At 42.6% G+C, this 27,207-nt stretch overlaps 1 protein-coding gene across 3 annotated transcripts in view; it reads left to right on the top strand.

Moving 5' to 3' along the window:
- The window catches only part of esama (endothelial cell adhesion molecule a), a 56,631-nt gene that overhangs the window by 16,037 nt on the left and 13,387 nt on the right, over window positions 1-27,207 (top strand). Inside the window, exon 1 of one of the 3 annotated variants that reach the window (XM_062405669.1) lies at window positions 17,928-18,556. The exons of 1 other annotated variant lie outside the window; for it this stretch is intronic. Coding sequence is in view for 1 of the 2 variants with exons in the window: in XM_062405667.1 (XP_062261651.1) it covers window positions 19,926-20,031 (106 nt within the window). In the remaining variant the exon portion in view is untranslated. Of the gene's footprint in view, window positions 1-17,927; window positions 18,557-19,684; window positions 20,032-27,207 lie in introns of those variants that run through there. One more of the 3 variants, XM_062405667.1, reaches the window with a different exon arrangement.

Raw genomic sequence — 27,207 nt, 5'->3', positions numbered from 1 at the left:
TTGCGCAAAGCAAGCACTGACGTCTGCTAACATAAATTACTGGTTATAAAATGCCAAGAAGTAACCAAAGCTGTAAAAAAAGCCAGAACATCTTCTTTCTCTCTCTCGCTGTGGCTGAGGGGTAGAGTGGTCGTCCTCCAACCTGAGGGTCGGCAGTTCGATCCCCAGTCTGACCCATCTCGTGCCGAAGTGTCCTTGGGCAAGATGCTGAACCCCGAATGTCCCCCCATAGAATAACAAAGTGCAGCGAATAGATGCACTGTATAAATGTGTGTGTGAATGGGTGAATGTAAAACTGTACTGTAAAGCGCTTTATAAATACAAAATCATTTACCATACACAATTATAAGAAGAATACTTTTTGTAAACTGCAGCATCACTTTGAATATATTTAACCACGAGTTGATTGACTCAAACTTTGGTGCACAGGAACCCACAGCCCACAAACAAAGTGCTGAAGGAACGTCCGCTGCTTTCATTAGGATAGATGGTGTTTACACTGCTGTCTTGCTCCAAACTTCTGTTTATGTTCCACCAGCAAAGTTCAGAGCAGGAATTATGCAGCCAATTACTGGTACAAACAACATGTAGAGTGTGAGATAAGACGGGAGACGTGTTCACACTCGTGCAATTGTAAAGACCCACTACTACACAGGTTGTTGGCTGACACACACACACACACACACAAACACACAATTTTAATCTTTGATTGTTATCACGAGTGGAAGGCTCATTCATCTTCCCTTCGGTGTTTGATGGATGGTTTATGTAAATGGCCCAGATCGTCATTTGTCTGGTTAAATTGAACATGGCCTCGGAAATTCATCATGTTGGGCCTGAATAATGCAAAATCTTTATTTGAAAAATATGCAAGGGACACATTTATTGTGGCTTGTAAATCTTTTTATCTTTGGGGTTGTATTCTCAAAAAAGTGAGGGAGAGAGAGCGAGAGAGAGAGAGGGAGAGAGAGAGAATTATTCATGATGGCAGCACCAGGTAACAGGGTATTCTATATGTGTATAGCTCTGTTTTTTTTTGTTTGTTGCATGCAGCGCATGTTAGAAGCGTCACCCCCCCTACCCCTCACCTGCTCGCGGTTCATCACAGTCTGTGGACTTTCCGCAGACATTATACTAGGGGGCCAGATAATCCAGAGGCATTAATTTGGCCATTTACGTTCACACATACACATCCTCTGGAGAGAAAACGGAAGATCTCCATAGTTCAGTGCATGTCTCAAAGCAGCGCAAGTTTTGGCACAAAAATACAAAATAATAAAATATATTCAGACCAAATCATGGGACACACACGGGTATAGATGGGCCGAACTGCCAGACGAGTTAGAAAACTCCCAGTTCTTGAGGTCTGTTTGCTGATTACCAGTTGACTCAATGAGAGCTGAGTGACACAGAGGGCACCGAGGCTGATTTGTAACTGCTCAGTTTAACTTGTACTCAGTAGGGTGATGACCGCCCAAGGTTAGGCACAGTAAGGTGGTGCCTGACACCACCCATTGCTTCTCAATAAATTATAAACCCACAGAGAGGAGAAGGCTGACAGTGGGATGTAAGAAAAAACATTGAGGTATTAAATATTACAGTAGTTGTGATTGAAGGACAAAAGAATAGGTGAGATACAGTAAATGAAGAAAATTGTGTCTCTCAATCCACAAAATGGAGATTCAGGTGGAGGTGTCTCACCCTGTTGGGTGATGTGGGTCATTGTAAAGCTCAGTGCTGAACTCCAGAATCCATTTCACCTGTAGCCTGCAATCGGTCATGCACGAATTCATCCAAGTTCCAAGTTTGAAAACAAGGTTCTGCCAAAGTCTCAAGGCCATGGCTGCTTTAACTCAATGTCCACAGCTTGTCCTTAACACAGCTTTTAACATCATCTCAGTCTTCATCAGCAAAGTTGGCAGACAATTTTAGTCACATTACAACAAGTGGTCAAGTAGATAAAGGAAGATGTTTGGCACACAAAGTAAATGTTCGCTTGGATTTCACTTCAGACATTTGTTTTGTTTCGGTGTTAACACGAAGCTTGAATGTGTTTATGGACTTCATCTTAGACTTCCTCTCAAAAGTCAGCAAAATATTTGTTGTCTCCCCGGGACACATAGCACTTTTCTGATCTCTCTCCTGTTGGCAGGACTATGTTGTTACATATGCTTCTGTCTGACAGCAATTGGGTCTGTCTGGAATACCATTTTGGGTGATTGGACACAGGAAGACATTGACTACGTTTACATGGACAACAATATTCTGACTATTGACCTCACTCAGAATAATACATTCTTTTTATTATGATGCTTACATTGTTGCTAATATACTCACTCATTCCTCTTATATATGCTGTGGCCACATCATGGATCTTGATGGTGGATCGCGAATCAAAGATCGTGATGGCGGATCTTGATCGTGGTTGCAGCTAATCATGGATTATGATTACAACAACACTGCTTGATATACAATATACCTACTCACATAACCAGAATCTCTTACGATCTAGTCCAGTCCTCTAACCAGAAGGTTGGCGGTTTGATCCCACAGCTGCATGCCTAAGTGTCCTCGGGCAAGTCACTGAACCCCGAACGCCCCTCATAGAAAAGGTGCAAATAGACTTAAAAGTTTATTTAAGTCTATTTGAATTCCAGTTAGTAACAGTACATAATGGGAAAAAGTCCAAGGGGGGTGAATACTTATGCAAGGCACTGTACATGGTCACAGAGGAGAATAGGAATGATGAAAAAATTTTGCTAATCAAAGATAAAGATAAACCTAAAAAACTTCTTCTCTAATGACTGAATTATGTTGCCCCCCCTTGATGTGATGGGAAACTCTTCATAAACTATTTCTTGAATGTGTGGAGAATTTTTTTTTATACTATTAACAGACATGTTTCACTAAGCTCATTGCACGTTTAAGCTCCAAAGCTATGCAGTGGGATCGTTTTTTCAAGAAAAAAAAGGATATGAAATTCTACTTCTGCTCGTGTGCGTCACAACATAAACACATTTTGACCAACTTAATGCTCAAATGAAGAGACGCCTTTTGAATAAAAATGTGGGGATCTTTAAAGTGTTTTGGACTTAGTTTGTCTCAAACACCTCTGAAGGTGACCTCGTGGTTGAATTGTTTTTGTGGATTTAGGTTTTATCTCGTAGCTGGAGGACAGATTCGACTAAGGCGTCTCTGGGACTGAGACAGAATGAGCGCATACAAAAAAGACAGAGGAGAATCAGTGAGAGGGCGGCTGAAAGAGAAGAAGGCAGACGGCGCAAAGCAGATAAAGAAGATTTTGTTGCGAGTCAAGAGATGGAGGGGAGGGCACTGAAATAGAGGGAGAGGGAGAGAGAGAGAGAGATAGAGAGAGAGAGAGAGAGAGAGAGAGAAGGAAGGGAGAAAGTGGAGGCGAGCAAGTACAAATGAAGAGTGTGGCAGATAGCGCCAGATACTGAGCGGGAGATTTGGCTGTTTAATCGAGTCTACGAGGATTAAAGCCGGATTATGTGGGAATTGCGATATAGCAGCAAATTAGCCCGGTAGCTTTAATCTGAGAGGCGGACAAAGCCAAAGTACTTGACCAGACAGCAGCATGTGTGTGTGTGTACGTGTGTTTGTGTGTGTGTTTTTCACTTAGTGACATAGTTTGTTAAAACACACAGTGTCAGAGGGTGTACTGACACAAACACAGATTCAGTGACTTTGTTGGTAGTGGTAAAAACAACACTGTAATCATAACAACACAGCTTACTATTGATTTATATTTGTTGTTATTTCTTCTTACCAAATCCTGAACAAACTTAGACATAATTCTGTATTTTCACACTGATTCTGGATCAGAGCAGCAACAATTGTGTTTTTTCTACCTCAGAATGACTTTTTTATGTTTCTACAGTAGCCCAGAATGGACAAACCAAACACCCTCTCTAGTGAGGGCCTTTCATATTTTAATGTTACCAGAAGGCCACTGTAGTTTCTCCTACACACCTGGAAGGTGAGGGGAGGGGTTTTCAGTTGGTTACAGTCTGCAACCTCACCACGAGAAGCACTCACCCGTATCACCTTATTCTCCAGGATTTTGTTATGTGAACAGTTGATTAACATTTTCTCAATAATGAAAATAGTTGTTGCAGCGACATGCACAACACTCTCCAGGGAGCCGCTGCAGAGCCGCGGGTTGCCGACCCCTGGCTACGGCGAAAGAACGATTTGTTTACTGTTCCACCGTTAAAGAGAAGCGGACGTCAACACATTAGTTCCGCCTCACATTTCCCCCTCCCGGTCGCGCGCCACTGAGCCCCACACAGTTTGAGAATCATTGCCTTAACCTAAAGTCTAAAACTAACCGTACACCAGAGTTAGGATGTTAACACCAAGATTTGCTTTTACAGTCAGTCTATCTCATTTTAGTTGGTTGCAATGCAACAAGCAAGTTTTTTGAACCCTGAATGTTTTTCCAACTAATGATTTTGTTTGTAACCACAATGCAATTAGGAAATAATTAACTTATTTTTTACAACATAAGCATCAACTTAATTTCTAGGAGACATTGTTTCCTTTAAAAATCATGACTGCAAACAATCTACTTTAAAGAAATGGAATTCAAGGAGAAGCTTTTTGTAACCACTGAGCTGTAAGGGCACTGGGACAGCAGAAATTACCATTCAGTACAGACCTGAACTGAAGTGAATAACTGGTCGTGTGAGCGGTCCAGCCCAGATGAAACCTGATCAGAGCAGGTAGGTCAGGTCTCCACAAAGGCAGAAACAGTCCAGTGACTCCTGCATACACAGTCTTATCAGCTATGACATGCCACACACTACACAGAAGCCCGCACAAAGTTACACCTGAGTGTGTTGCACGGTTAATACACACACACATTACTAGTGGTGGAAGTGGAAGAATTGCCTGCCCCTCACCTCTGCCCATCTGACTGTACCTCAGTAAATGAGGGTAGACGGGTATAGAGGAGAGCAAAACATCTGACTTATGACTTATTAATGCTGGAAAGATGGGGGGGCAGGGTGTTGGGTTGGATTATAGAGGACAGGATAGAGTTACTTACATAAGGGCTCATTTCCAGCCCACAGTTACACCTTGGCTGTTTTTGCCTCCTACACAGCTTCAGTCTAGACCTTCGCCACTGGAGTTGCGGCCGCTTTGTGCCTTCGTTTCCCTCCCAAGCACTCGGCTGGACTCGCTAGCACGGCGCAGACATCTTCTCATATTTGCACATGCCGTGCTACACCCACTTCACCAAGGGGCTTGTTAGTTGTCATTTTCGTAAGACTGTGCTTACGCAACTTAGTCTCTGTCGGACGAATGCTTGTGTTTGTTTGCTGCTCTTCTAACCCATTTGTCTTCGTCCGCGGCGAGCTGGGAAGTGACAGAGAAATTTGGGGAAGCTACAAGAGCATTCAGGGTTGCTCTTTGTTAGGTTCCCTTTGGGCTCGGAAAATTCACAATATATATGGAGAAGAAGAACTAAATTGAGTACGTCTTCTGATGAGGAGATGGAGACTCTTCTTTGAGCGCAAACACTAAATATAGTTTAATGTAACTTTTCCTCATGTGTGGCTAGAGATCTTACGGTCTGTATCTCGAGCCAATGAAATCCAATGTGTCCAGTGCTGTTTTGCTAAATGGACATTGTTGCACTATGGCATGCATGACACTGAATATTAACAGCCCCAGTCCATTTGTTTCTGGCTTGAAAGCAACATATTTTACATCTGAAAAAACCAAAGTTCATGACATGCTTACTAGATTAGATTCAATATGAAGCCAAAGACTGGCTCAGGTTTTTTCAAGACTACCGATTTTTTGTTGAATATGTCATAAACATAAATACTCTTTACATTACATGTCATTTAGCTGACGCTTTTGTCCAGAGCGACTTAGATTTTTAGGGGTTCAGTATCTTGCCAATGACACTGAGGCATGCAGATGGGAAAGAGTGGGATTCGAACCGGCAACCTTCTTGTTGCAGAACACCCGCTCTATTCCCTAGGCCACGCTCTCTTCTCTCACATACGTTGTTAGATTAAAAGGTGGAGGATGAGGGAGAATTAATTAATTTGAGCCGACCCACATTTTGTTTTGTTTGTACTGACAACATTTTTTTTTTTCGTATCATCACTTTGCTCCCTTCCCAGATATTATGCTTCATTATTACAGTTTTTCTATACAGGGTCCTGTCTCTGGCTGTGATGACCTAACTTCGACCTTTTCTCCTTCCTCCGCTGCTGACTTGTTTGTGTAGCAGTTAAACATCTTGAGGGGGTAATTCCTGCCACCTTTGGGATTCACTGGGCAGATCAAGTGAGAACAAGTCACTTGCGAGACAAGAGCAGGATATCGCTATCATTACTGACTATCACATAATTGCACTTTTCCCAGTGGATGCAGAGTGTTGTTGATCGTTGTCTATGAGATGGGATGCACAAACTGTAAAGACAATCTCCCCCCGGTGGTGAACGGCTCTCTGGGAGGGACAGCAACGTCCTGGAGAGTCCAGAGTGCTTGGTTCAGTGGTAGAAGAGTGCCTTGCATTATGCATGGTGGTTGTTATTTTCATCACATGGCGCGGTGAGGCGTCATTGTCATTCCTGCTCTGTCAGCACAAATTGTAGTGTATTCACAGATTGCTGTTTTGGTGTCTACTTTAACCGGCTGTCCCCTCCCCTGTTCCCTCTTACTTTATTTCTCCGGCTTATTGATGTGGAGGCCGAAGACCCAGTGGGTTCCATTAACTGGTCCTTCTTCCAGAGTGGAGTGGGTCCTGGTTGAACGGGGGGAGAACTTTAAGTAGAGCTGGTTGTTGTGACAAAGCTGGCCCTCGCTGTCAGGTCACTCAGGAGAATAGGGGGGAGAAAGTGGCCTAGCTCTGGAGCCCATGCATTATTTCACACAGCAAGTGACAGCCCAGCACACAGGCACAAATGCCAACATACGCCATGGTGTCAGTGAGAGGTGTGTGTGTGTGTGTATGCTGATGCGTGGATGCCTGTGTCTGTGTGTGCACATGGCCTCATGCATCTGTGTGTGCGTGTGTGTATGTGTGTGTGAGTGAGGTTCTATGCCACTGGTTCTGTGAAAGCATACAGCATGCTTTGCAGACGAACAACCTACATTAGGATTGGACAGGATTTAGTGAAGTTGGGAGCCTATTGAGGCTGTGTCCTCCAAAAGATGAATTAAGAACATAGGTGTTCCCAGGTCTCAAGGCTCTCTTTAACCACGCTGAGAGAACATAAGACCAGATGCAAGCTGAAATAAGGCTTTCAATTTGCTCTTTCCTGATTGCAAACAGGATGCAGCTCATATTTTCCTAGTCATCCGGGTTACTCAGATCCATCCACCTGCAGTGCACTAAGTCTCTTTCCTATTGTTTGTCTTTTCTTGAGTTGTTATGTTTCATGACCTTCACATTCTGAGCTATTTGTTCCTGGATTGTTCTGTAAAGGCCCATTGACTTTACAGAGCAGTAACTCATTCATTTTAAATGAGAAGGATGCATCATTAGGTTGTTGCTGCTCTCATTATATACTATAATTGGACGAGGATGTTAACTGGCGGAGCCGGTTTAAATGGCTTGTAAACAGTTATTTTTACTTCCTCATTGGAGTCATGAGGTGTAGACAGATTCTTTCATCTACTAAGCTTCAGTAAAGGTTTCATTAATTACTTTTAAATCACCCTTCAAATTTGTGTATAATATATCCATTTTATAAGCCTGTGAATAATCTGGTTCAGTTTCTTTTTAAAGGTGATGGAAATTATATGTCCTCAAGTACTGTAGTAAAGTTCAATTTTAATTTATTATTATTTACATTTTCTGCTACCTGATTCTGCTTACATGTTATGCTTGGGTTATATGATTCCATTTCTCTCAATATGATACCTTTTTTTATTGCACCAAAAGTTGATCATTTAATGCACATTTTCAATGTATGTGTAGAAATGGTTGCAAATGAGATGAGAGAAAAATATTACAAATATGTAAAAATATGATTTTGTATTTGGCAGAAGTGCAAATGCATACCAATAACAGCTAGATATTTTTGAAAACTGACCTAACACAGTAAATCAAGATGTATTTGTTACTTAATACACAGACTGTGATATTCCCCAAATTTGATGGGCACTCAGAGAGTGTAGATCTCTGCCAAAGCCAGTGTCATATAACATACACCAGATTTCAGTGAAAAAGGATCTGAATCTGCCCAAAAATGGAAAAGCTTATTTCCTGGTCCACGCCTCATTGTGATCCTGCTGAAAGTTAAAAGTGTTTTCAACAGTTTCCACATTTTGTATTCTGTCTTACATTTTATTGTGCCATCACATTATGCCCTCTTCCTCTGCCATGGTTTAGCTCAATACGTCTCACTGCTAATATGTATATAACAGCAGTGGATGGTGCTGCACCTTAACTGAGTTAAAAAAAAAAAGATTCCTGGAAGTTGTGTTAAGAAATGTTCAACATTTAGATGTAAACTTGATTAGTATTTGGTAAAATTAGTGAATTGGTTCCTTACTAAACTGCTATAATTCTCTTACTGTATATATTGTTGTTCTATTGTTGATGTTTTCTTATTGTTGTTTTTATATTGTTGTTTATACAGTGCACCAACCATACCAAGGCAATTCCCTGTATGTGCAAATATACATGACAATAAAAAGAATTCTGATTCTGATCTGATTTTAAACACCTATTCTTTGGTGAAATCAAAAGAAATATCCATGAAAAAAAAAAAACATGGTTTAATAAGGAACATTCTAAGATCAACATGTGCTCGCACTGCTCCTGTGAAACCCTTTTATCTAGTTTTCTAGATAAAAGAGAACTGTCCCCTGGCTTGATATTCACTAGAGTAGACCCTGCAGCAAAATGCTGCAATTTCCAACTTTATTCGTCCACATTTCATTTAAAACCAGCTGATAAAGAAACAGAAAAAATAGAAAGAGTGAAACAGTGAGTGAAGGAAAACACATTAGGAGATAGAGGAAATAAAACTGAAATCACGGGGACGGGAGAAAGATGGGAGCTGTCTGTCGCACAAGCCTAACTGATGAGGCAGGAAAGGCTATGTGCTCGTGTGCAGGCCTGGATCTGTGTATTTGTGCGTGCCTGCCCATATGTGTGTGTTTGCGCGTTAACATCCTTGCCTACTTCCTCTTTCCCCTCCTGACATTCCACTTCCCGTCACAGCCGCCTGGCGCTCCCAGATAAGGCCTTCCAGAGCATTTCTCCTTCCTGTCGTCGCGCTCCCCTCCATCCAGCACCAATCAGGCCCACAGTGATCACTCCCACCGATAGCAGTTATCGTCAAAGTGAATAAATACATTCTGTCTTCTGCACGTCTCAATACAAAAGGCACAAGGTTGTTGGTGAAAAACAACCTCTATTGTTGTAGCAGGGTGGAGAAAAAACGACTGTTGAGGGGATTAGGTGAAGAATGACGTGGAGAAGTGACTGTGCTGCTTGTATCATGTGGAGGTGGTAGAGACCTCAGCTGCTCGCCAGCTACAGATCGATATTTCGTAACCTTTTGTGGATGATGGATATATTGAGGCGGCGAAATGTGTCTGTACTGAAACTGAGCTCGAACTCAATCAGGCCTTGTTAACTTAGTCCGTGTGTAGCCAGCACCACGCCCATCCTTCCTGCAACAGTATCCTTGCTGTGGTAGCTGGTGAAGGGGAAGGGGGGGGTCTGAACTCACAGGGAGAGTGTGTGTGACTTTCTGTCTCCTGTTTCTGCTTATGTGCACCAGCGTACAGGTGCTTGGTAACTGGAGCCGGACCCCATTGTCCATTGTCCTAAGGGATTCTGGGTAGTAGAGCTGGCAGCTCATACAATCGCTCGATTTAGAGTACGGCGGCTATTACCTGGAAAGGAGACGTAGGGTCTTTACTGCCGCTGCAGCACTGGATCAAACAACAGCAGCTGCTTCTGCAGTAACAAAGAAGCATAGTGTGTGACTGGGAGCAACAGGCTGTTTCCTTTAAACAGGAGGAGATCATTATGTATATAGGAATGGACAGAGCAGGGTTTTTTGTTCACTTGTCATAATGCCTGCCAGCAGGAGAAACATTCAACTCTTCAAATGACTTGTCTGATATTTAACTTAAATATATTTGTGTGTCTTATAAAGTTATGCTGATATTTCTGCTTGTTATTGTACTTGAAACTGTTATCGAATCAGATTTGGGCACTAAATAGATTTTCTTGAACCAAATTAGCACAGAATATTGGAGTTTGACAAGTGGGACCATTATTATAGCACTATTATTTCTGTTTGTGTGTGTGTGTGCGTGTGTGCTTGGGGAGTTGTGCTACTGTATCTCATATGCGTATAATTAAGATGATTCTGCCAATTCATGCTTAGATTTGCGAATTTGTAGATTTTCAAATGTGTATTCGGTATCAGTGTGCGCATAATCAGAATTTGAAGTGTTCCCAAAAAACTTTAAATTTGTAATGGAGAGATTATTGATATTGGTACATGTGAAGACACATCTTCAAATGTGTTTATGAATCTGCGAATGTGTAGATAAACAATACAACATGATGGTTCACACATCATCAAACGCCTGCAGCACTGATGTGAAGATTAATAAAACTTAATAAAACAGACCAACAGGCCTACACAGTGTTAACCATTCAGTGATCTTTAACCCACTGTCACATTCTCTATATCACAGAAACAAACATACATTGACCAAGCTCTCAAAATTGGATTGGCCATCTGCAGCACTGGGATCAGTCCCACTCTGTCATCAAAACAGTCATAAAGTTTTTACCATCCATGGAGGGCAGGCAGACCTCTGCATCTATAAATCATGTACAGGCAGACTTCTCTTTGGTGCAGATATCCATGTTCGCTTTTCAGACTGTTGCTGTAACCTTGTTTCTGTCTCTATAAGATGTGTTACTTCTCCACATACAGAGAAAAAAATGCTATATATGTGTTTTCATTTCAAAGCACATCTTATCTTTACCATCTTGAAAAGTGCCAAACAGAATCACTGAAGATTGCTGGCTGATGTAAGGATCACACAAGGACAGTGATTAGTCTGGAAAGATGAGCCAAACTTTTTTTTTTATTCTTCTGGTTAACATTGACAGCAAGACTGTGTAGACAAAGTAAAAAGAGACAAAGTAAAACTTGGCTGTTCCATCAGCTCAGCACTTTGGTCGAGACCTCAACATCTCAACTGTTGAATTATCATGAAATATATAACAGGTATTCACGTTGCCTTATGGATACATTGTAATAACTTCAATGACTCAGACTTTTCATCTAGCATAGATCAAAATTCCAATTTGTGCATTGCTTGTTTTATGAACCATGACCTGCTAAACTAAAGACAGTAATTAATTAGCAAATTATAGCATACTAAAGGCCAGAAGAATAAACCTGCTAAACATCGTATTTCCAGGATTGTCACTGTTCAGCTATTAGCTTGGCTGCAGCCTCTTGATTGCCATCACATGTCTGACACGTGATTGTCGGATTCTGAAAAACCCTTCAGTTTCATGTGGATGCATCTGTCAAAGTCTGTGGGGGATGAGACAGTTTGTTTGACTCATGTGTTTACGCATTTAACTTGTTTTTTGGTTGCTTTAATTAATGATAACAGATATAGAATATGTCTGATACATTTCAATGTTTCATTCCCCTTTTCCTAAGTATTTCGTTTTTCATTTTCAGAAAAAATGATATCTACCTCCCTTCATTTTATCTCATTAAAAGTAACCTTATCTTGTCATCTCCTGGTTGACATGTTGACAGCTTGCATGATGACTGATCACCCTGATAACTGTGCAGCTAGGCTGTTGGTCTCATTTCTAATAATTCTCAGGGAGTTTGATTTCCATCAGTGACATATTTACTGTCAGTCACTTTTTATTTATGGCTTGTAGTTTCATCAGTTACATGTGTTAGCATGTGGATGTCAGTGTACAGTTCAGTGTCGCTGTGTGTAGGCCTATGTGTCTGACTCCTATTCCGTCTGCTGCCAGCATCCCTCCACCCAAGCACCAGATGTGCTTGTCTCTTTTGGGAGCCTTACCTTTGGCACTGCCTTTGAACACTGATAGGATTAGGAGTGTTGAGGCTTAGCACAGAGTCCTCGCCGCTTCGCCTTCTAACCCAATCAGCTTTGAGTGCAGCAGAGATGAGAGGAAGAGGTACCGGGCCAACACCTCTGTCCACACGCTTTTATGTTGTATCCCCTCACAGAACCTGGAATGCATTCACACAGCCGTATTTCTCTGAAGTGTTATACAGTTAATATACCCTCCATTATAACTAAGTCTCTGCGTCGAATGTTTTAGATGTGGATAGAGACATTTCTGAGGATATAAATTCTCCTGATCATAATTTCAGTGTTGAAAGATTCTTACTCCAGTCTGACTTGATTTAATTCCATCTCAAATAAGGTTCAAGGAGAAACACTGTGTGCTCACTATTCTAGATAGAACCTTACAAACTGGAGGTAAGAAAAAAATGTAATTGTTGATAACAACTGTGGCCATCTTGAATATTTTGTAGTTGGTGTATAATGGTTGTTGATTGTGGATGGTGTAGTAGAACACATGTTGTCCTACTGACTCTGTTTGTTTACTTGTCTGCAGGATAACACAAAAGTAATGGATACATTTTTACCGAACTTAATGTGGCGTTTGATAGAGATGAGTAATTTGCCAACATTTAAAAAAAATGATTTGCTCTCAACTTTCCATATTCTGCGGATTATCAGACTTCTTCCTTTCTCCTATTATCTTTCTATTGAGAACTAGACAGACATGTATTGCTCTGCCTTAATTGATTGGAGGTCTGTGGACTACTGAGAGCCATTCTAGAAAGAAATACAATAATATTATTAATATAAGATTCGAAAGGAACTGAACCTACGTCTAAAAATATTGTAACAAAGACCTGATGTATTCATTGATGAACCTTGTTACATTGAGTCTAAAGGAAACCTCTCATAGATAATTGGAGCGATTAGTCTAACTATCAATGTTAAATTCTCCAAGGGCCATTATTTCAGAGTGAATACACTAAGACTGTAACTCTGCTACATAATCAATAAATCTAACGTCAGCTGACGGAAGTGATAGCATGTAGCATGTGAGCATGAAAAAAGGATTTGACATATATTGTCACCCCAGCACTTCTTCCAGTTCTATTATTCTAAACAGATTAAAATCATATAAGGTCAGCACAGAACCAGTATTGGTTTCTTAAGCCATGTTTCTGAACGAGTAGAAATATTTGGATCTGCTTAAGGGTCTAATTTTTAAAGTGATCAAGTGCTGGAGTAGACTAATATTGAAATTAATTAAACCAATGTCACTGTATATGGATCAGACTTGTGATGACATTTAGTCTGAGAGGAAGCAGAATTATAAGGAAGAACAGGGATGGATCTCAGATAGGCACTGTGGACATATTCAGGGGATAGAACACACGGCACCAATTTATCTTCAGGCAAGTCATTGGGCAGTGGCGAAGACATAGGCCGACAGGTAATCTGAATGAGATTAGATGGTGTAGTGATTCAGACAACCTGAGGACCTTCTTTCAGTTATTTCCTGTGCCATTAATAGTACATGTATTTTTTAAATCATAAAAAAAAGCAAGGAGAACCTCCACTGCTGCAAAACGGATGGTATGTGTCAGGCAAAATTAAAACCTCGAAAATGGAAGAAATTAAAAAGCTGAGGTGGTAACAGGCTTGGCTACACTCGGTGACGGGAGACACTGTTTCATGTAACGACAAATGTTTTTGGTCATTGAAGCAACGGAGTAAGTCGAGGAGCAGAGAGAGCTGAGGCCAGAGCAGGGTGGGACTTGGGCTCCTGTGCAGTTTCTCCAGGGCAGTGAAGTCAGATAGAGTGACATGAGCATGAACTCAGGGAAATACTACAGTGGATTTCTGATATCTTGAAGCATGTTGAGGAATTTTGGGGGTTCCAGGCAAAAGGGACCTGGGGGGCCCTACATTAAAAGAAACCGAACAGTCCCCACCACACACACATACACAAATTTTGAAATTGTCGTCTTCAACCACACATTTGTCCTGTTGTAGTCTCCTGCAGTTCATTTAAGTGGGTTCTTACAAATTTGTTGCTGCTGTGGACTAGCATAGCCATTCTCGGGGACCAATCTCACTTTGGCTCCCTAGTGGATTTCCTGCTTTCGAAGCCCCTGCTGAGATCAGTGCCACAAGTGGGTATTGCCATTAGTGTCGTAATATCTGACTATATGTCAGAGACAGGTGCTGTAGTAGGACAAATATCTGCTTCAAAAACAGCAATTAAAGCATAAATACACATTTTCTCCCCAGGACTTCATTCTATTCAGTAGTCACACACTCCAGTTATTGCCACACTGACCCAAGCCCCCGTGTGGGCCACACTATGTTCAGCAGCCCTGTTATTACGTTGGAACAACTGCTATTATTATAATACATATTTCATTAATTATGCCTCTCATTCGGATATATAAGCCACAGCTCTTAGTCACTAAAGGTCAAACTGTGTCATGAATCTTGATATCAAACATTTCCCAGTCAAGACATTCAAGCTTTTATATTAAGTCAAAATTCTTTGTGACTGCCACAAAATCCCCCGGACACAGTGATAGAATCAGTTAACTGTAATCGACTGAACCAGACTGTTTATAGATTTTTATGAGTCAGATTTACTCAAGGTTATACATGGTGCCATGGAATATTTTGGAACTGTCATGAGCTCAAGCGACATGCGCCACAGCTTTTAAAACATAGTCAAAAAATATCCCTTTAAAATCAGGCATTGTATTTTTATATTTCAAAGTGCCTTTTATTTCGAAATTAAAAGTAAAAACAGATTAACTATAAGCATGATGCCCTAGGGATATATCAAGGTCATATTTTATATTATTAATTTCTAATGATATAAATAGAATCATTGCAACATTAATGTTATCAGTACTAAATATACCTCTCCTGGAACCGTCACCTTATCGTGGTGGAGAGGTTTGCGTGTCCCTGTGAACCTGAGGGCTGTGTTGTCTGGAGCCTTGTGCTCCTGGTAGGGTCTCTCATGGCAGAGTGGTCTCAGGTGAGGGGCCAGACTAAGAATGGTTCAAAAAGATGAGACCCGGCCCGGAGGAAGCCCGGGGCCCCCGTCTGGAGCTAGGCCCAGACGGAGGCCTCGATGGCGAGCGCCTGGTGGCCGGGTTTGCCACGGAGCCCGGTCAGGCATAGCCCGAGGGCACCCCCCCTCTCTTCATCTCATGGGCCCACCACCTGTGGGAAGACCCGTTGGGTGCGCAGCCACATGGGTGGCAGCAAAGGTCAGGGGTCTCGACGGACCAGACCCGGGCGGCAGAAGCTGGCTCTGGGGACGTGGAACGTCACCTCGCTGTGGGGAAAGGAACCGGAGCTTGTGAGGGAGGTGGAGCGCTATCAGTTAGATCTGGTGGGGCTTACCTCCACGCACAGTCTCAGCTCTGGTACCGTACTCCTGGATAAGGGTTGGACTCTATTCTTCACCGGAGTTGCCAAGGGCGTGAGGCGCCGGGCGGGTGTGGGGATACTCATAAATCCCCGGCTGAGCGCCGCGGTGTTGGAGTTTACCCCGGTAGACGAGAGGGTCGCCTCCCTGCGCCTAAGGGCGTGGTGGGGAGGAACGGCCTCCCTGATCTGAACCCGAGCGGTCGTTTGTTATTGGACTTCTGTGCTAGTCATGCATTATCCATAACAAACACCATGTTCGAAAAATAAGGGTGCTCATAAGTGTACCTGGTACCAGAGTACCCTAGGCCGAAGATCAATGATCGATTTTGTGATCGTGTCATCTGATCTGAGGCTGCATGTTTTGGACACTCGGGTAAAGAGAGGGGCGGAACTGTCAACCGACCACCATCTGGTTGTGAGTTGGATCAGGGAATGGGGGAAATTTCCGGATAGACCTGGTAAGCCCAAATGAGTAGTGCGGGTGAACTGGGAACGTCTGGAGGAGGCCCCCGTCCTAGGTATCTTCAACTCACACCTCCGGCAGAGTTTTTCTGGCATTCCTGTGGAGGTTGGGGGCATTGAGCCGGAGTGGGCTGTGTTCAAAGCCTCCATTGCTGAAGCTGCGGCGGCTAGCTGTGGCCTCAGGGGTCTTAGGCTCCTCAAGGGGCGGTAACCCTCGGACACCGTGGTGGACACCGGTGGTCAGGGAAGCCGTCCGATTGAAGAAGGAGGCCTTCCGGGATATGATATCCTGTAGGACTCCTGACTCGGTTGCAGGGTACCGACAGGCCCGAAGGGCTGCAGCTGCTGCCGTGTCGGAGGCTAAGCAGCGGGTGTGGGAGAAGTTCGGAGAGGCCATGGAGAAGGACTTTCGGTCGGCACCAAAGTGTTTCTGGAAGACTATCCGGCACCTCAGGAGGGGGAAACGGGGAACCATCCAAGCTGTGTACAGTAAGGATGGGACTCTGTTGACCTCAACTGAGGAGGTCGTCGGACGTTGGAAGGAACACTTTGAGGAACTCCTGAATCCGAATAACACGCCCTCTATGTTGGAGGAAGAGCTCGAGGTTGATGGTGTTTCATCGTCAATTTCCCTGGTGGAGGTCACTGAGGTGGTCAAACATCTCCGCAGTGGCAAGGCCCCAGGGATTGATGAGATCCAGCCAGAAATGCTAAAGGCTCTGGGTGTTGAGGGGCTGTCATGGTTGACACGCCTATTCAACATCGCGTGGGAGTCGGGTACAGTGCCAAAGGAGTGGCAAACCGGGTGGTGGTTCCCCTGTTCAAAAAGGGGGACCAGAGAGTGTGTGCCAATTACCGGGGCATCACACTTCTCAGCCTCCCTGGTAAAGTCTACTCCAAGGTGCTGGAAAGGAGGGTTCGGCCGATCGTCGAACCTCAGATTGAAGAGGAACAACGGACCAGCTCTTCACCCTCGCAAGGATCCTGGAGGGGGCCTGGGAGTATGCCCATCCGGTCTACATGTGTTTTGTGGATCTGGAGAAGGCGTATGACAGGGTCCCCCGGGAGAAACTGTGGGAGGTGCTGCGGGAGTATGGGGTAAGGGGGTCTATCCTCAGGGCCATCCAATCCCTGTACTCCCAAAGCGAGAGCTGTGTTCACGTCCTCGGCAGCCAGTCAGTTTCGTTCTCAGTGGATGCTGGTCTCCGCCAGGGCTGCGCCTTGTCACCAATCCTGTTTGTGATATAGATGGACAGGATATCGAGGCGTAGTCGTGGTGGGGAGGGGTTGCAGTTCGGTGGTCTGAGGAGCTCGTCACTGCTTTTTGCAGATGACATGGTCCTCATTGGATCATCGGCCTGTGACCTTCAGCACTCACTGGATCGGCTGGCGGCCGAGTGTGAAGCGGCTGGGATGAGGATCAGCACCGCTAAATCTGAGGCCATGACTCTTAGCAGGAAACCGATGGATTGCTTACTCCGGGTAGGAAATGAGTCCTTAGCCCAAGTGAAGGAGTTCAAGTACCTCGGGGTCTTGTTCGCGAGTGAGGGTACTATGGAGCATGAGATTGGCCGGAGAATTGGAGCAGCGGGGGTGGTATTGCGTTCGCTTTACCGCACCGTTGTAACGAAAAGAGAGCTGAGCCGCAAGGCAAAGCCCTCGATCTACCGGTCGATCTTCGTTCCTATCCTCACCTATGGTCATGAGGGCTGGGTGATGACCGAAAGGACGAGATCGCGGATACAAGCGGCCGAGATGAGTTTTCTCAGAAGGGTGGCTGGCGTCTCCCTTAGGGATAGGGTGAGAAGCTCAGCCATCCGTGAGGAACTCGGATTAGAGCCGCTGCTCCTTTACTTAGAAAGGAGTCAGCTGAGGTGGTTCGGGCATCTGGTAAGGATGCCTACTGGGCGCCTTCCTTGGGAGGTGTTTCAGGCACGTCCAGTGGGGAGGAGACCTCGGGGAAGACCCAGGACTAGGTGGAGAGATTATATCTTAACACTGGCCTGGGAACGCCTCGGGATCCCCCCGTCAGAGTTGGTCAATGTGGCCCGGGAAAGGGAAGTCTGGGGCCCCCTGCTTGAGCTGCTCCCCCCGCGACCCGACCCCGGATAAGCGGACGAAAATGAGATGAGATGAGTACTAAATATAGTTATTGTTGAGCTAATTGAGTTTAAAACAGTATGTGTGTACTTGTATATTTTGTATATTTTACATCTCTTTTGTAATTATAATCTCACTGATAATTATTCAGACACTACAGCTTCATGCAGTGGAGATAGTATAGTAAAAATTGTGAAGTAGCAATAATAAAGGAGCATTAAATGAAAAATAATATTACCCAACCTACCCAACCCCAATATATTTAGTTCTGTAATTCTGTAATTCTGGTCATAAGTGCTGTCAGTATTTGTGAATGGAGAGTACTTTATATGTGGTCTGAAGGTGACATTGGTGATAAATCCTCTAAATGTGAAACATGTCAGCTCGTATTTTATTTTTCAGTACTGATGCATCTTCTCCTTGATCAAAAGCTTCTCCTGTGGCTCATAACTGACCCCGTACAAAGCCACAGGTACATTAATATGCAAATAACGAACACTTTTATCTCCATGTAAAGGCGTTTATGAGATTTGGCAGTTGCCAACACAAAACAGAGTGACAGTGCCTCATAGAAACAAAATTATCATCTTAATCAGTTTCTCTTTGAATTCCGTGGATGATGGATGAAGGGATGTTGATGCCTTCTTTTGCTTCCATTTCTCGTATAAAAATCGGACCTCAAACATGTATCAAAGTTATATATTTTTCAGAAAGGGTGCTATTCACAGATTTACCATTAGACATTTCCATCTTTGGTTTAAGTCGTCACTCATGACCCTTTCCCATCAGAAAGCTGAATCTGTGCAAACTGGCATGTTTTCCGTAAACAACTCTTCACAGTTGAGAGATTTAGCTTCATCAGAGACGGATGTCCCTCTGAATAATATATCCACAAGTAGCTCTTTGATAGCTTGTCATGATTACACAAGGGACTGTTTCTCCTCTGTTTTCATGCTGTCTCTTGAGGGTAATGCTCAACAAATATCCCAGCAATGGGTCAATCTTCTTTTTATTTTTTTTAAATTTTTTTTTTTGAGCTTGAGTTGGACAAACTCGTTACTGTGAATATATAAACGTCATTTCCCCTGCACTCAGGCTTCAAGGGATATAAGCGACCAAACATAAAAATAACCATTTCCTCAGGAGACATTGAACTTTGTCTGCCACTTCCTGCCTCCAAAACTTGTTTTGTTGGTTTTTGATTCCCTACCCCCACCATGCACTCTCTGGGATTGTACATTTGATAATTAGGATATGCAATGTCTTCTGTAAGAAGGAAAGACAGGATGTTATCGGAGGATGCTAAGGGCGCCATAGTCCTGTTTGGTGACGTGATAGATATACAGTTTAGCAGCTGGTTGAATGTTTATCACATCAGCTTGTTTATACATCTCAGATACAAAACACAATAGACATTTCTCTACACTGACCATATGAGCAGGGTGTGTTTTATTGGAAACGCCTCTAATTTCATTGGATCTTTTTCGTAATATTAACATCCAGTTGAACATAAGTTGGATCTATGGGGAGTATTTGATTTCTCTTCCTGTGTAACATTACATGAGAAAGTTGATGTCTCTCATGTCTGTCGGTTGAAACTGGAGATGACAAATTAGTTTTGCTCAGCTAAGAAAAAAAAAAACATAGTCTCACACACAACCCCTTGTCAAACCACATCTTGTTCTTTTACATCTGCTCCTCCCAATCTTCATGCCAAGCTAAGTTAATCTAACCATCTCCTGGTTTTATATTCTTATTAAATGGATACATAGGGGAGTTTTGTGGATTTCCTCATTTACTGTAACCCTGGGAGAAAAGAGCGGATACAAATATTTCCCCTAATGTCCAACTATTCTCTATATGCTTTAATTCATACCAAAGTAGTCATGACATATTCTCTCATTCTGTCCTCAACAGAGCTGCACCACAACAATTCAGAGATTCAAGGTTTGGATGTTATCATCTCTTGTCCACTGCTGCTCTACCAGTAATGATATAGCCTGTTGTTTAGAAAATACACTTCTGTGTCTTTAATCATTGGGGGGAAGTCAGCTACCACCATTAGACACTCTAAAGTATTATACTATCCCATTCTAAGGGGAGACACTCTTTCATCTGTTTCACTTCAGGTCAAATTAGAATGTGAAGATTTTTTACATCTTTAGGTAGTGTCGCTCTGCAGCAGACAACCTCACCCTCTCTCTCTCCTCCCTCCAATGACCCTATACGTTATCAGTTTTTGTGTCAAAACGAGATGAATGCCTCTCTCTGCAGAGCCTTTATCTTTGATTCTGAGCACTGTCCTCCTCTTTCCTTCCTCGCCTTTATTCAAGAGCAAGCAAGACCAGGCTCCTAATTATGAAGGAACACATTTTCAACAACAAGAGTTACAGCTTAAAAGATATGTGACACTTAATGATACACCCAAAATGAGACGGAAGCTATTAATGCTAATGAGAGGGAGACATTTGAATCTTCACATCCTTTGAGAAAATAAAGGAACTTGGAAGAAAACGCCAACTGAGATTGAATCAGATGTTTTCACAGAATACGCCCGTTTCCTGAGGTCTTTCTTCCTAATAAGGCAGGTGAATTTGTCGCTCACACACACACGCGCACACTGAGCTAACCATCCAAACATCAACATCTGCTGCTTCTAGTTCTGAGAGAGAGGAGGCGGACTGACTGCAGGGTGTGCATTGCACCATAGGAGGACCAAATGGCGTCATTATGGACCTTGTCCGCTCCTTTGGTGCCAGACGAACTGCTTTCATCTCACCCAAAACCGAGTCTTTCTTCCACTCTTGTGTCTTTAAATTGAATCACTCCTGAGCTCTGCTGAACCCAAAGGATCCGTTGAATTCCTTTGCTTTTTGTGATGAAAGTGCTTTGTCTGAGATTTGGTCAAGTTAAAATGAAAGTTTATGTTGACCGTCTCCATTTATAATCAGGACAACCTCCGCCCGGCTTTGTGTTGGCTCAGAGCCCTGCACTCAGCTGGCAGCTGCAAAATTGCATTATGGATTGAAGGTGATGCCAATTTAACACCGCAACTAAACATACACGACACAAGCTCTATATGAGATAGCACATGTTAGAGATGCCCAGCATGACCAAGTGTGCACAGCTGTTCAATAGTCATCCATTCTACACAGTTCTACACAGCAGCCACAAAGCTGTCCTTACTTCACTCATGTCTCACAGAATCCCATCTCTCCTGTTTCACTTAACCGCCTGTCAACCTACAACCATGCTACCATATTCCTGTAATGGCATCCACTGACACACAGAGACACACACACACACACACACACACACACACACACACTGAGAGCCCATCTTCGTCCATCTTTTCTTGGCACAACAGAGTCACGTCATCCCATAATGTTTCCCATCTTTTGATTAAAGTGGAGAAATGATACTCAGATTCCTAGATTGAGGGCTGCTGGGTTTCCATGTCAACAGGTTCACTCTCTCTCTCATGTCAGGTCATATTCTAGTTGGAAGAGGGGAGCTGGGCAGAATAACCCTGGGCTGACTTCACCATGATCCAATGGTATCATGAGAAGATCATGTCACCTGTCAGCTCTCCATGTAGTCTGCATTGATTTCCACAGCTGTCAGTGGCTCCGTGGACAAATCAAGTCTTTACCGCATGTGTGTGTGTGTGTGTGTGCGTATGTACATGTTTTTGTTACCTCTTCAGGAGGTAACAAAAACATGTTTCTTGTGCATAAACACTTAAGCCTGAAACATGCTTCTGCGTTTTCACGGGCCCGTAAGCGCAAGAGCCCTTCCGGGTCCCTTACGTGCTTATGTATCCCTCCTTACGTGCTGACGGGTGTCGACCCCCTTTTCTAAAATTTACGGCAAAGCTCCGCAAGCTCACTCAGCCCGCAAGGCTGTGATTGGTCTGCTCTACATCCCTTCTGGAGCTGCATTTCCGGTTTCATGCCCCATAATACCGGCAGAAATCACGGAAGTTTAAGAAGAACGAATATGGACCAAATAGAAGAGCACTTGGCAGAAGATATCTGACAGTATGATCACTTGTATAACCTGTCACTGACTGGCGGATTTGTCCTCCAGAAAAAGGAGCTACGAGGAGCCGCAGTGGCTATGTAAATAAACAATCGACGAAGAAGAAAGAAGGCGTCTCTAAGGTCGTCTCGACAAAAAGCATTACTCCGCCTAGTGTTCTGGCGCGGAATTGCTTTGTAAGACGCGCAACGGTTGGGGAAGCATGAATGAAAACGAGTCTTGCGCCACAGCGGCGTGAAAAGACGCAGACGCAGTCGCAGAAGCATGTTTCAGGCTTTACCCAGTCAGGACAGGTTGACCTTATGGAGACCAAGGCTCAGTCTCGATGAGGCAAAACCAAATTTCTGAGGTTTCGGTTAAGGTTAGGGGTAAGTGAATTGTGCTTAGGTTAGGGTTAGGTATGAAAATGTCATGGTTAAGTTAAATGGAAAGGTTTTGGTTAGGATGTCCACGATGAATGGAGGTCAATGCAAGTCCTAATAAGAATAAACCTGTGTGTGCGTGTGTGTGCATTGCATTATACAGACGAATCACGGCTACTCACCCACACTGTTGGCTCATAAAAGTTGTGTGCTTTTTGTGGGGGGGGGGCACATTTATCAGTGAGTGCTCCAGATGGCAGCTTTTTTTGGGCGTGACATATCACCGCTTGCTTTGCTGTGCACTGCATGTATTCTAAATGGCTCTTGTATGTTCTGTTTAGCTGGAGCTGCACTAACCCTAACCCTAACCCATGGATACTAGTTACAATAACCTTTGGCACCTTCAACATACAGATGTCACCTCACTTAAAAATAAATTAATTAAAATGAGAAGTGTCAGTTTAGTGTATAGACACTAGAACTGTTCCACCTTTTGAAGAACACTGTTGACCTGTGTTCTAAATGAAAGAACCAAGATCCACATTGATTACTGGGGAAATATCTCTGCTCCGAGGGTAGTTCTCTCTGAAGGTTTAGGAACTTTCAGGGTGGGGCCTACTGCTCTGCATGTCGCTGACTGATACACTACGCCAGCGTTTCCTGCAGCATTTTTTGTACACCCAGCATTTTGACACCAATAAAACCACTGTCATCTCTCCTCCAGTTCCAACTCTCAAAGTGGAATATGAGGTTGATTGTTTCAAATCGATGTTTCACGCTCATCCTTCATGTTTTCTTTCACTAATGGAGTATAGAACAATATATAATGAAATAAATAATGCAGTACCATTTCTTTGAAAATAGCAAAGACCTATTTACCGATCATTTTTGTAACCATAGTCTTACAGGAAACTTGTAGTTCCATCTTTTGGGCTTTTTATTCATTGTAAAATGTTGACATTTAAATTAAGGTCAATGACTCAGAATTTAAATATGGGAGAAGTCAGCGAGCAGAGTGTGTTAAAGGCTGCTGCTGTCACATTGTGGGCTGCTTCCTGCCAGACCTCGACTACTGAACTTCACTTTAACGCTACCTACCAATACAAACAGGCTAATCCTGGAATAATGCTCCAGCACAGCACTATCAGGACGCACAGCTTTTTCCTCCCTGCCATTATCCACACAATAGAAAGGAAGTGTATGTTTGTCTTGAGGGGTTTGAGGATGTCTTTGATGTTTTTTTTTTTACACAATGTGAACTTTTGCTTCTTTTTTTCCGAAAGATTGTCCAGTCCCACTTCTAATCAACAAAAGCAGAACAGTTGTAGATGTTTTCTGTTAAGTTATGGCCATGACGGCGGGTGTGACCTATTTCTTTTTTCAATGTTTTTGGTCTAAAGCAGGAATGAAATTGAAGTTCCACTGTTTCTCTCACCTGATAAGACTGATTGCGTCAGATGAACAGCGTTGCGTTTTAATCTGCAGTTTGTCTTTAATAAAAGCTTCCAGCTCTGTCGATTGACAGATCTTTAGTAATTTCTCCTCTGCAGCAGTTCCCATAATGTCGCGATCAGATGGAGGGCGGATCCAATTAACCAAAGCACTCTCTGTTCTTGCTAAAAGCTCAGTTGCCATCAGGAACCTGTGCGTCAGACTGGCACATGAACACTGTTGAGTGAGACTATGAGAACAGAGATATGAGAATAAGAATCCTGTTATCAGTCAAGCACAAAATGTGTCGGAATCATCTTTCTCTGCTTGTTTGTCACAGAAAACACGACTAATGAAATTAAGACAATTTTTCAAGAGTAACGGGTTTCATGTAAACACTACAATAGGATTAGGTTTTTGTAATTTTATATAATTTTATGTTTGTTGGTATTCCCTTTGATACAAAGACACAACTGAACAATGAGGAAGTAATGAAGCTAATATGCACCAGGAATCCTTCATGAAAAGGATAAGACCCTTAACCGAAGGGATTCAGATTTGTTCCAACTTCTTAAATATTTGTCCCTGTTTGGATTTTATGAACAGTTTGTTTTCATAGAAAAGACCAAAATTATGATACACTGTCCCACCTGAAGTTTTGAGATGTTCTTTTTCTGTTTAAACAAAGTATTACAATTTTGTTAAAATCCCTTTTATTTCATATCAGCACTGATTTAGATACTAGTTTGTATTAGAATGCAGAAAATATTATCCTGGAAAAGATTTAATACTTTCAAAAAGACCAGTAAGGGATATGTTTCAAGTAACACACGCTAGTTGCAAAAAAGTGGGAGTTCACCACACCACATGAGGAAATGAGGAGCAGGTTCGATCTGGAATTCTGAAAACAGGAAGTTAGTTATTAAAGTTTGTCCTGGGTTGTTAACTGATATTTCAGGAGCTATGACAGGGACGATGATGATAATAATAATAATAATAATAATAATAATAATAATAATAATAATAATAATAATAACAACAATGACAATAATACAATAATAATAAATACCTTTATTTGTATAGCACTGGTTATAAAGTCCTTCACAAAAATCCAGGGAAAAAATACATTAAATTAAGTACCAAATCATAAACATAATAAGGTTAAGACATTTACAGGTAGTCAAGGCAGTTAACTATTTTCTATGAAGTTAATGCCTCAGTGTCACACTTCCAAAACACCTGCTTTTGAATCACAGGATAATCAAAGTCATTGCGGTACATCATATGGGACTATGAATGTGTGCAAGTCTCTCTTGAAGTAGGTATGAAACTGGATATGATATTTTTTTGGTAGGGGAATCACAATGTTGGTATGATTTATTCTCTGGGCACCATCTGTACCATATTCCATGGAAATGTATCCTATAATCACTGAGCCACCTCAGTGTGGACCTTAAACTGTAGAGGGCTGAGAATCTGAGTACCTGCAATTAGTCTGATTTTCTTTTTCCAAGGCGAGGCAGTGATTATGTAATCAAACGATATCAGTAACGAAACATGGAGGAGCAGTCATCTGATTGGCTTATGGCCAGTGTTGATAACAACCTTCCTCCATGACCGGTTGTTCCTCACTGATAAATATATTGTCGCTCTATGACACAACCAAGTTTCTCTAACAATTCACATGTTGGAGGGAAATTAACTCGTTGTACTGACTGTAATAACAAAACTAGTCCTTTTAAAAATTCAACTGATGACTGCATGTCCCATGTTAAAAGTGATGGTCACTGATTGCACTGCCACATTTTATATGCGCATGTATACATACCATATTTAGCATTGCGTCCATGATAAATGTACGTACTGTCATACCATGTGCAAGGTCACCAGGACCTTCCACACTGTGCAGCAGATGCTATCATTCTGTATGTTTAGCAGTCAGAGTGCAGGATGAGGTTGGACCCCGAAGCATTCAGTATGCATCCCAGGACACGTTCGGTGCTGTCGAGGGTGACAAAAGAGTCCAGCACTGTAGATGTGTATCTATCCTATAGTGTGCAGTGTAGGTAGAAGGAATACAGAAACATGTGAACACACCTGCAGATGACTGCCGCTGCAAACACACACAACACACAAACACGGCTGACCCTCCTGGCCTCACACTATCTCTGCTCCCCAATTAAGCAGATGCTTCCCTTCTCCTCTACTCTCCTCTCCTCTCGTCTCCTCTCCTCTTCTCTCTCTTTCTCTCTGGATGTACCCGACTGATGAGTGGCTGGTAGTTTTGCAGCTCGAGGACAGATATGACACATTCTTTTCTCTGAGAGTCCCACCGCTGTGTCTCTGCTTTAATTATACTGAGAGGAGCATCACAGTTATCAGATGATAAGCTCTGCCTTGCTCTCCAGCCCTGAGTCCTGTGTGAATGAGACGCTCAATGGTGTGTGTGTGTGTATGTGTGTGTGTGTGTGTGTGTATGTGTGTGTGTGTGTGTGTATGTGTGCATGCATACATTCATGCATGAGTACCCTTGCGCTGTCCATACAAGAATATTGAGATAAAATTGATTTTTGGATTCTCGTGGTAGTGAGACATAGCATGACCATTGGTTGAAATTAAGCTAGGTCAATAGTTGGGCCCACAGTGTATTTTTTGGCAAATGTTCAACACACCTTGTTAGTCCGAAACCTAGATTGCTGTTTCTCCATGTTTATTTAAATATTCACGCCTAAACACATTTTTAAATCAGAGTGTACATATTAAAGCATTACCGCCTAATGGAACTTCAATTCACCTATTTTCTGTGAATGACTTTGGGTATAGATGTTTGGACTGGATTTGCATGCAGTGTTTCATCAGTGCATATTTTCCTCTGCTCTCACTTTTGTCCCATCAATTATTCACGATGAAATACTTTTGTTCTGTATGTGTGTAAATGGGCCGCTAATGTTGCACTTGACAAACCCCCTGGATCTCAGTGGAACAAACCTACACCACACTCTGAAAAATCCAAGTCTCAAAATGTTGCTGTTTCTGTCTGAGTGAGAGTACCGCATCGTAAAACCAGACACTATGATGCAGGTCTTTCTTGGGAATGGTATCTAATATGAATTTAAAAAATGTCTGTTGATAACAAATTTATTTTATTTTGAGAATGAATTACTTTTAAGGTTTATCAACTAACTTTATATCCATTGACATAAATTCTAACCACGTGGCAGCACTTAATTCAGGTAGTTTGTTCTAAATCTATGATGCCCATTTTTACATGTTGGAGGTGATAGGTGAT

The sequence above is a fragment of the Platichthys flesus genome, chromosome 15 (assembly GCF_949316205.1).
Source record: "Platichthys flesus chromosome 15, fPlaFle2.1, whole genome shotgun sequence".
NCBI lineage: Eukaryota > Metazoa > Chordata > Actinopteri > Pleuronectiformes > Pleuronectidae > Platichthys > Platichthys flesus.
The sequence above is the reverse complement of the archived record's forward strand: the minus strand, read 5'-3'. Positions and strand labels throughout refer to the sequence as shown.